Source organism: Apaloderma vittatum, unplaced genomic scaffold (assembly GCF_000703405.1).
Source record: "Apaloderma vittatum isolate BGI_N311 unplaced genomic scaffold, ASM70340v1 scaffold7471, whole genome shotgun sequence".
Lineage (NCBI taxonomy): Eukaryota > Metazoa > Chordata > Aves > Trogoniformes > Trogonidae > Apaloderma > Apaloderma vittatum.
This window is the reverse complement of record NW_009699529.1, coordinates 20553-32051: the sequence shown is the minus strand read 5'-3', so window position 1 is coordinate 32051 and position 11499 is coordinate 20553. Positions and strand designations below refer to the sequence as shown.

At 45.7% G+C, this 11499-nt stretch overlaps 1 protein-coding gene across 1 annotated transcript; it reads right to left on the bottom strand.

The window, feature by feature from the left end:
- Positions 1–2267: 2267 nt before the first annotated feature.
- On the bottom strand, positions 2268–11281 carry LOC104280677. Its single transcript, XM_009878409.1, has 6 exons — positions 11221–11281; positions 10085–10363; positions 8308–8556; positions 4548–4685; positions 3847–3963; positions 2268–2428 (listed from the first exon to the last, which is right to left on the bottom strand). The coding sequence occupies exons 1-6, from the start codon at positions 11279–11281 to the stop codon at positions 2268–2270; spliced, it is 1005 nt and encodes a 334-aa protein (XP_009876711.1).
- Positions 11282–11499: the final 218 nt, after the last annotated feature.

Below are 11499 nucleotides of genomic sequence, written 5' to 3'. Positions count from 1 at the left end.
TCAGCAGGGAAAGACAGAAAACCAGACATGTCCTATCTGTCTCATAAAGATGTCTCCAGTCTCAGACTCCCACATCAATGTGAAAAATCCTTCCCAGCCCAAGATTACACCAGTGATGAAGCAAACAGCTGCCAGAGTACCCACAGCCCTGCCAGGGCTGACAGCAGCTAGGTGGCACTAGAGCAAGCCAAAGCAGGGATGCATCAGCCCAGTGGGACAATGCTGGCCCTGCTCTTTCACCCGTAGCACCAGAAACTCTGGCATCTTCTCCAGCGCAGCTCAGAACACACTTCTGCATTTGAAGCATATACTGGACTCAACTGTCCCCTGCCTGCCCCTGCCAGAAAGTGCAAAAAAGAAGCAAAGCTGACTACATCCCCCCATTTCAGTGACATCGGCCCCTGCTCGCCCAGTGTTGCTGCCACCGTGCTGCCACCCCAAGCACTCCGTGTCACGTTTTTGTCATTCACCTTAAAGCCTTCGAGGAATGTTTGTACTCAAAAGAGATCGCGCAGCACCACGAGGAAAAGAATTATTATCTCCCTCTCACTGTGGAAATTTTGATTCCTATGGCAGAGACAGGCTGAATCGCCACCAGCACAGCACACAAGATCCAAAAAAGTCTTCTAAACAGAGTCACAGGAAAAAGAAACAACAAGAACAACCACCTATGGCTGAGTGCCACCGATGCAGAGCTTTGCCAGGTACACAGACACAAAGGATTTCCAGTTAAGCTCGCAGCCGTCCCGCCAGCTCCCCCGCCTGGCAGATGCATTCAGCTTCGTTTTGATTCTGCTTGAGGGTACTTGCGGACCTCGCCGGGGGGCCTTTACAAGGCATACCTTACAAGCTTTTCCAAGGGATTCATGGCACAGTGACAGCACAATATAAAACAGGCACAAAACGCCAAGGGAAGAGAGGAGTGCAATACACACCTCCTCATTCCTTTCAGCCCCGATCTGTACCATCTCTGGTTTTACTCTATCATGCTTTGTAGCCTGTTGGGCTAGTTTAACAGTAATATGCCTCGCTTCTGACTACTGAAATGCACTTATACAGTAAACACCTTGCTCTTGCAGTTCATCCTGCAATGCTCCCTGTAGCCTGGCAGCCTTGCAGCCCTTGGCAGCTTTGTCAAGGATGAAGCTACCTGCTACCTGGGACTCAGTCCTTGCCCTCTCCTCACCTCATTCTTCTTCCCTGCAGGTCTACCCCAGCTGCTCCACTCACAAACCTCCCTGCGCAGAACAGAACGTGCATAGCGGCAAGTCTTGCCTAAGAGGTTCTATAAATTGCTGCTGTCTGTGCAAATAACGCAGCACTGAAAAAGCCTACATGCACAGGCAGATGGCCAGCTTCACCAGCTTGCAGTAGCTAAACCATTACACTAAAGGCACTAATCCTTGCACTAATGAACAATCTCAGCATTATAACAACATTTCTACCAAAATTAGACACCCAAGCCCCAGAAATCCTTCTACTGCAAACAAGCAAGCAAGTTAGTGACAAAGCTGGTTTAACTCACTGGCAGCCCAGGCAGTTAGGTTCTGGAGAAAGGTAACCAGTAACTCCCTGCCACCAAGCATCAAGCATCAGCAAGCAAGCCAGCATCAGCTCCCAGGGCCTGCACACAGCAGTCCCCCCCACCACTCCTGGTCCCACACAGCAAACGGCAAGGGCCAAATCACAAAGGGTCTGGAGCTCAGAGGAGTGATTCAGATAAACACCTGGCACATCAGATATCTAGCTGAATCCTTCATCAAGCCTTTTATTTGCAGAGCCTGTGAAAAATGCCTTGAAATTTCTTGAGAAGAGGCTGTCTCAGGAAATTTCTGGCAGGAAATTCCTTGTTTCTGTCTGGGACTGGCAGGCCACCTCAATCCACCTGACATGCCTGGCCCTTGCAGGAGCCACTGGATGGCAAAGACGTGACAAGGTGTGGAGTGGGCAAGGAGTAGGAGGAACCACCTGTCTCACTGCAGGCTGTCCTCTAGGGCTCCACAGGTTAACTGCAGGTCTGTTAACAGCCAAAGCATCAAAGAGCTGCCCTGTTTTGTTTGTTAGTGAACCTGTCAGCCCATGGCAGTGTGTCCTTCAAGCCAAGCAGAGCTTTTTCTTATATTTTTTTCTTTGTTTAAATGAGGTTAGTAGGCCTGACACATCTTTCTCTGCTAAAATTTTGCAGGCCAACACACAATGAGACTACGGAATGAAAAGGACGGGTGTCATAGGTTTCAAAGACAGGATGGAACAGCAAGCATGCCAGATCAGTCATCAGTTGGATCCGGGAAACAGTCCGAGGCATTCTCCTGACTTTCCACATCAACTATGACCTCTGGGTCTGGCACTTCCTCAGGCTCTATCTCCATTGGTACATTTTCTTCCACAGCAGACTGGGGCTCAATGCCGTGACCAGTCTGGGCAGCATCTAGAAAAGAAGAGATAAAAGATTTTTAATTGGCCACACTATGCTCACTTTCATGGAAATTCTCTCCCCAGTCCCTGATGCCACAGGCTGCCTAACTCAGTCCCCACTCTTCAGGCGTCTGCAAGCCATCTTTCAATTTTCTGTGTAACTTCTCATTTACTGAGCTGTTCAGTGTGGCTTTGTTTGCAAGACATGTTGGTGCTGAAATTCTCTGCGCTAAACTGTCTGAAATGTACCAAAATACAAAAGCCAAATCCATTCAGTCACATATAAGCAACTAAAGCTGTGTTCTCACCTAAACAGTTTCCCCACACATCTCTGCTTTTCGCTTATTTGTAGAAAATTTAAATACATGATACTTTGCTAGTCAAACTTACAAGGTGGAATTTTTCTGTTGAAAAAAAAAGTTTGACATTAAGTATATTTAACAATAACCTAAATGACTTTTTCTTGTTTTCTTTTTTGTACTATGTTCATGAGTAGCATTTTGAAAGCAGTGCAAAGCAACACCTGAGATTAGACATAGCTGAGCTGCTGAGTGGCCGTGCATTTTACAATGAAGGACGTCAGAACTGGAGAGAGCAGCGCTGCAACCAGGCTATGACCTACGTAACGTTGCTCCAGTCTATGTCATCACTGCTAGACCTACTTCAGCTGATGATGGTGCATTACTAGGTAAGGTGTTACTAGCGTTCATGTTCATGAAACGAAACATAATGAGTGAAACATAATGCACAAAGTGGAATATTATCAAACACTGACAAACCAGGAGACTTCTGAAAGGTTTTTATCGCTGCACTTTCTTGACCATACTGTGGTAAAGCTCTGGGGTTTTATTCTCAATTTCTTTGAAGGATTTAAAATGCAACTGTATTCCCACTGTAGCACCAATTTAAGGAAACACACAAGCCTCTGGCTTTGATGTGATTTCGCTGTGTTTGCAGTTCAGCATATCGGTGGATGCTGTCATAAAGATGACTGATTACAAAAATAATGCCAACCCTTAGAAAAATGTTACTGATGAGAAGTGTGTGTGTGTGTGTGTGTGCGCGCGCGCGCGTGTGTGTGTGTGTGTTAAAATTGCAGGAAGACTTAAATTTGGAGGGGTGGCTGGTTTTGTAAGATGTGTACTTAAGCACAGGAGATACTGGAACAGACAGTCTGCTCGCAGTACCCTCTGCAGGATGCTTCTGAGATGGCTGCTGCTACATCTCATGGCTAGATGAGGGCAAGAGCTACTCCTGTGCAGAAGCCAAGCACGAAAAAGGTACTGAATAAATGATCTGCTGCAGCTGCTGTCATCTGGACAAGATGTAGCATCTTCCCCACACCAGCTCCTCCCCCTTCAGTGACACATCCATTTTGTCCTTCACCCTCCTGAACAGGCTGTCTGAGTTAAAACAAATCACTGCACCCACCAGGCTTTGGAGCACAGTCAATTTGGGCACCTTGGGCCTCAACATGGTCTCCGTTGGGGGGGCTCTTCACACCTTCACTGGAGACCACAGACATTGTTAGCCCATCATCCTTCTCCTCTGTAAAACCAAAATCAGAGACTTGAAAAAAAAGAGATCCCCCACATCCCAGCAGCCTTGGCACACTCATTGCAAGGCCAGACCACCAACACACATGCGCGTCTCCTCCTCATACAGCTCTGGCTCCTTTTCTGGGGAACAGAATAGAGGGCCACTGCCAACCTGTCAGAGACCAGCTTGGCCATGCTGGTAGGATCACAGCTTGAGGTGGCCTCACCGGGGCATGGACAGATTGCACTCAGACTGGTGCTGAAAAAGGACTGCCATCAGAAGCCTTCAGGTCATTGCAGGATCAGACCTGAACAAGGCTTAATTTTTTTGCCCATAGAAAAGGGTTTGTTGTGTTTCTTTCCAGCCATGAGCTCATGGTGGCAAGGATGAGGCAAAAAAAAAAGGAAAAGCAAAGTTTAATTCAATACCCTGCTGGCCTGTAACATTTCCCTGCCAGCAAGCAGCAAGTACCAGGTCAGAGGAAGGCTGGCTGGAAGCTGAGCAGCCACCAAGCCGAGTCCACTTCAACTCCAGCCTGCACAAACATAATCCTCTGTGAGACTCATCCCAAGGAGCAAGTGTTCTCCACTCACCTGAAGGCACTGGGATGAACTTGTGTCTCCTCTTCATGCAGCAACATATGACTGAGGACACAGCCACCACAAGAATAACCACACCCCCTGCACACCCTGCCAGAATGTAAATGAACCATGGGTACTGCAGCAGGTCTCCTGCAAGAAGGACAGAGTGCTATTAGTTACCAGGGTGGAAAACCTTTCTCTAATCCGGAGAAACCCTGCAGACAGATTGGAGAATGTAAGCATTATTATTGCTTTGGTTTGAGTCTGAGGAACTGACATTATGAACTGTGGCACATCATAATTTACATTGCATTGTTTAATTATAGTATGGAATTTTTCACTGAGAGGCTTATGTGACTATGCTGTGTGCATTTGATTCTGCCTACTCTGACATGTAAGATAATTCAAAAGTTTCAATCAAACTTAATAGCAAAAGGGGTGGTTTGAAAGATACTACATTTCAACAAGTCTTATGAAAAGAGGCAGCTGAGCAGCAGAGGGAGACCTAAACTAGGATCTCATGCTGAAAGAAAAGCTACAGAGTCTACCCTCAGAGCTCACACTAGGCCTCAAAAAATTCACTTAGAACAAGCATGTAACAACTACACCAACCTCAAAGCAAGTCTGATCAGAGCCTGTGCCTCCTCCTCAGCCACCAGAGACTCCAGCCACCGGGGTCAGAGCTGTAGGAAACTGGCTTCACGGCTGCTCAGAGAAGGATTTCTCTTTATTCCCATTCCCAACTGAGATCATGCGAAACACGTAGCAGGAGGCGATGGCTACGCCTGGCTGGACGGAAGGCCCCATGCAAGTCGGTTGGTAATCACAGCCCAGTCCCAGTCCCTTGCTCAGGGCTGCTTTGACAGCCAGCCTCGCTGCTGAGGAGGGGAGCTGCCAGAGGGCATCACAGACTTGCAGAAGAGAGACAGCCATCCAGACTCACCCCTTCACTAAGAAAATATGCTCCAACCTGGGGTAGCCAGTAAAAAAACTCTTCTTCCCAACATGGAAAAAAACCCACCATACAGCTTAACTACCGTTATAACACAATTTCCTTAAAACTCCTTTAAGGTAAACCCAGGCCATCCCTTTTGAGTCATTTGGCTTCTTTTCATCTGTGCACATGCCTGCACAGCACCGCGCTGGGAAAACCAACAGGCTCATCTGGAGCTCGTTTTCAAGACTCCAAATACACAAATTGCTGCACAGCCCCAGCAGCTGGGAAGTGTTTCAACTTCAGGATACATGTTGTTATAGTCCACATAATCACCAGAATGGTAAAAACAATTGTATGCAAGTGCTTCTGCATGTGAAGTCACACCCATATTCAAAGTATTTTCAGAGTGCTTGTTCCAGTCCCTTTAGGGACATCAGTTACCAAGTTAAAAAAAAAAAAAATCTATACTCAGAATTAAGCTTTCAGCAAACAAGAAATCATTTCCATAGGAATTGTTTAATTTTTGATGAAAGCTTAGAGAGCATAAATATATGTTGGAAATATTTTTTTCTGAATAGTTTTTGCCATTTGTTAAAAAGGTCTTTTTGAAATAAAATATTGTGTTAAAAATCAGTGAAAACCCCAAGTAATTAATCAATAGAAGCCTTTTATATATGTCAACTTGTTAAATTTGAATCCTCTGCTTTAGATACTGCATGATCAAAGCTCTTTGGTGCCTGAGAAGTATAAAGTATTTCTGCCAAATTGCTTTATATCATTCAAAATTAATTTCATTGGACAACAGGTTGCCCAAATAGGTGCTTTTACATAGATCTTATACATACAGTGGAAAAGGTATATTCAGCCCACCAAATAACTCACCAACAAAAAAAATAGTATTGAAATAATTTAATTGAAGTAATTTCTCTCTTCAGTTAATTTTATGAGTATTCAGAACTCCTTCAGTTTGCTTGGTGACTTAAAAGTAGGATCACTACTACTTTTTTTTGCTCTCAGATCCTTCCAAAGACATGTTCATGCATGTGTCCATTCCAACAGAGCTATCACTAAATTCCCCTGTGGGCTTTTCAAGAGGAAATGGGGAACTGATATCGCACCCTGGGGACCGGGCAGTCACACAGAACCAACAACAGTAACTGTCAGCATTCGCGTGATTTATCATGGGGCTTGACTGAACAGCTCAGGGATGTTCATGTCCTCACTCCCCAGTGCCTCAGCCAACTCGGGTCTGACTACGCCGAACAACCTGCGGTCAATTTAACTGGACAAAATCCAGATCACTGCTCCACAATTACAAGTGCCAAACTTGTACAGACTGGCCAGCAGCGCCAACACAATCAAGCATAACAGCCCACGGCACTTCTGTTGACTGCCAGCACGCCCGGTACAGTGTGCGTGTTAGTAATTTTGCTTTTGCCCCAACCATATGCCAGCCACAGAAGACAAGACAGTGTCTGCCATGGAGTTAAGAGTACCTCAGATAATTTCTAAAATGCTAGGTGCTATTGAACAGTACCAGTTCTCTGGCAGCAAAGGTGATTAATGTAATTACAGCTAAATTAGTCAAAAAGCTTATCATTAAATTACACCACCCTGACATAGTTTTGATGACCATCTTTGCAGCTAAAGAAAAACCTTTGCTACTGGAGATGCAAGTGAAATTTTATTGAAGGTTATCTAATCAAGTTCACAGACCAATGCTTTGCATCATGAGGTTCTGGCTGTTTTGATCAGGCCTAGGATCGAGATTTCCTGTCTCATTAAAACATGGTCTTACTCAAGTAGAGTATTCAGCATTTATGGATAGCTTGCAAATGGGTAAGGTCACAGCCTTCTCAAAGAACTACATATCTGAGCAGGTACGTGGAGGGAAAAAACCCTACACTTTCTAAGTAAATGACTTGTGGCTTTACCCTACCTCAAATAATATGAACCTGATGGAGAGATATTTATATAGACTTGTAAATCTCTGTGCAACTGGCCCAGGTAAGGAGAAATGAGACAAGACAAAACACCTCAGCTGAGTTCAGCAGCAACAGTGCCGTACTAGAGAAGGTGTTTTTACAGGGCTATTGCAGAAACTGGAAGGCCGGTTGGGTGATAGATGCATGTCACAGTAGGAAGCAGCTCATGTTTCTAAATCAGCACAGAGGATCAGTGCACAGGAGGGTGCAAGGTCTCCATCACTGAGAATCGAGAAAACAGTCAAAGAGCCATCCTTGCTGCAGAGCTGGGTAGAAAGATACCATGAGATAAAGTCCTGAAGGAAGCAGGAGCCAAAGAAAGCTGGTCAGTATTTCAAGGATCACCTCCTCCAAGCTCAGGAGCAATCCATCCAGGCAAAAAAGTCAAGCAAAAAAGCCAGGAGGCCTGCATGGATGAACAAGATGCTCCTGGACAAACTCAAGCACAAAGAGGAAGCCTACAGAAGGTAGAAGCAAGGATATGTAGCCTGAGAGGAACACAGAGAAATTGTCTGAGCAGCCAGGGATCAGGGTAGGAAAGCTAAAGCCCTGGTAGAATTAAATCTGGCCAGGGACATCAAGGGCAACAAGAAAAGCTTCTATAGCTACATCAGTGATAAGAAGACCATCTCCTGAACACGCTTTCATCCCTTCTGTGGTTGTGAGCTGTGTCACTGAGACACAGGAGGAAGAAGAAAGACAAGTGGACACTTTCTCAAGTGAGGATGTGGTAAGTTTGGAAGGCAGCTGCCAGAGGACAGAAGAGTTCAGTGTTATACAGAACAGCAACTCCTTAGTTTTCTGCTTCAAGAGACTGAAAGGCAGATTTTCTGGAGACACCATTACTCACCATAGCTGCAAGACAGCACAACAGGCTTGGTCCTCGCGATGCTGTTCCCATGGTAAACCTCACATACAAATTGCCCGGGCACAGTTTTCTCCAGGCGAACCTTCTTCCCGCCATCCTTAACACAAGCCTCAGGAGCACTCAGGGCAGTCCCATTCAGCAGCCACCGAAAACTGGTGATCTCGGTACTGGTTGCGTTGCAGGACAACTCTCCGGTCCCATTAGGGAAACACTGGATGCCAATGGCTGGTTCTGGTCACACACAGCACGGGGGCAATAAGAACAGAGAGGAAAGAGAGAGGTAAGGAGCAGACTCAGCAGTGAACATGAGCTGGTCAGGAGCTTCCCTTACTGGCAGTCTTACCACCACATCTACTGGTAGTCAGAGGATAGAGAAATAAGTAAACCAGACTCTTCAGTGTCTGCCCCCAGCCCTGAAATGCACAGCAGTGCCCACACAACCCTGCTAGTGACTCTTAGTCCCTATTTTGGGGATGGCACAAAAATTGGGATTTTCTCTTTCAGTGTGCTATAAGGCACCAACCTATTTCCTACATTTGCCACTTCACAAATACAGACTAGGCAAAGAAGCGATATGGTTTTATGACAGTAATAGTCACACTGAGAATGTCTATGCAAACTTCCATGTAAATAATCTCAGAAATCACTTTCTTCAACTGGGACATCACCTTCAGCTAAAATTCACTGCCCCCAGGAGTACCTCTACCCTGAAATTGTTTCCCTGACTCAGGTGTGGCACAAACAGACCATAAAGGAGAGACAAAATTTCCGAAAGCAAAACTACTGAGATGGAAGTTAAACTCAGTACACTTCTGCAGTCTTTGCCGACTTCCAGTCTAAGCCCCTCATCTTTGTGCCAAGGATTCACATCTTTAACCTACTCTCCACAGCAGTTCCGCCTGTTTGCGCACAAAAGGTGTAAGGATTCATTTGTCTTCACTGAGACCAGTTTGCTCAGACATTTTCATTACAATTTCATACACTTCAATTTCTCTTAGAAGCCTGTATAAGTGAAAGCCCTGCAAAAGGAACAGTGAAGATGAGGACCAGAGCGATTGTCACTGGCTGTCTGGAGCACCATGCAGCAAGGGACAAACCCATTTAAGCCATTGATATTAACCCAAGTAATGATCTGAATCCTGCACAGAAGCAACTTTGCTTCTCTTCTCACTCTGCAGATGGAAGAGCAGGCATGTGAAGGGGAGCGGTGGGGCCACAGGAAGGACAGTAGGGAGACTGGCATCCAGAAGATGCTGACCTCCAAGTTGCTCAGGAGCACCTAAGAATCAGAAAATCACACCCAGATTCCTTTAGTACCTTTCCTTGGCTGCATAAAGCAAAGAAAAAACCTGGCATGCCTCAACCCAGACTGGTTAAGCTTCCAGAGCCATGTCAGGTAGGGTTAACTCCTTAAAAGAATGTGTCCATAGACAGCAAAATGCTGTCAGTCAGTGAGAACTTCCACAAAAGCCATCAGAAAGAGTACTCTAGAAATGGCCTGAAATCCCCAGCTACATGTCTACATTCTGTAGGCTCAACTTTATAAAGACTTCATGCTCCTATCTCTCACAACATGGAAAACCAGCACCCCTTAGTTTACACTCACCATTACTACTCCCTGAGGTGTTAAAAGCTTACAAAGCTGTTCCAGAGGCACCTATAGCTCCTGTAAGCTCAAGCAGTCTCTTAGGAGTAATTTCAAGGCTTCCAGCCAAGCTCACAAGTTCAAAAGCTATTTATTGCCAAGAAGGCCACTTACCAAATACTTCCAGTGTGAAAGACCTGGTGGTGTTGTGAAAAACAAACTCGTATTTTCCTTCATCCTCTTTCTGCACACTCCTCAGCACTAGCGAGCCATTCTCCAAGTTCAGGCATCTGCCAGCAGCAGTGCCACACTCAGCCAACAAAGTATCATTTAAGACGGCTGTCAAGCACCTCGCCTCCCTCTTGCTCATTCTGGAGAGGTTCTGCAGACTTTGAATTCCCACGGAAAAAACTGCCGAGCCACCGCTGAGCACACCGGTCCAAGTGGCAGAGCCTGAAAGGAGAGAGGCACAGAGCATGGGCAGCAAGCTTTCCACATCCATCCATCCATCCATCCATCCCTCCATCCATCCATCCCTCCCCTCTTTGCTGCTCCCAGAAAGGCAAAAACCCAGGTGAGAGCTAAGGAGGACAGACTGACTCCTAGTCACAGGCTGGGGTCACCAGTAACTGAAAATCAGAGTGGGAAGCCTTCTATAAATGCCAGTTTTCACCTTTGATAACACGGGAGTTGTGCACGCACCATACATGCAGGCTGAGCAGCTGATCTAGTCTCTCCCCAAAGTTGACAGGATCATCTACCACCCACCCTCAGAAGACTGTGCAAAAAAAGATCCTCGGGGCATCAATATGACGGATCGTGCACAGAGGGTAGCAAAACCAACTGCTGCCTACACAGCTGCTTTTACCCAAAGAGTAAGAACACAGGTTTAACAAGTCTCACAGCGTCTTCGCACACAATATTAAGTTGATGTACGCAAATCAGAGATGGGAAGACGGCAAAGTGACAGTAGCTAGGGGACTAATCCAAGGTCACACTGACCATTAGGAGTGAGACCACAGTGCACTCCAGACCCTCCAGCCAGCATTCTGCATACCTTACGTTCTATGCTGAAATACTTTTATAGATCCAGTACACTGAGAAAGTACTTAACTGTTAGTTATCATTCATTTGCTAAAAAAAAAAATCTGTCTTACTTTGGTCTGACTGCCCCTTTCATGCATTAGCTGTTACATTATTACATGCCTCTCAAACACCAACAGAATCCTTAAAAGATCTTGGAGTAAAATGAAGGTGTCTCCTCATCTAGGCAAATCCGTGCCAACCTGATAAAGAAAAATTCCACTTACCATGAGTAACAGTTATTATCACCAGTAAGCACTGCAGAGCAAAAGGAGAGCTGAAATCCATTTTAAAGAGCTCCTTGCATCATATGCTGAGAAGACGATCTGGCTACAGGGCTCAGTGAATATAGTGTTCAGGAAATGATGTCAGAGAGCGAAAAAAAAAAAAAAGAAAAGAAACTCCATAGTGGACCGAGTGAATAATGTTTCAAAATAGACCTGCAAGGTTTTGGGTGACTGAGCTCGGGCTGAACCAACACGAGCCACGATGTGCTCCGCGACGTG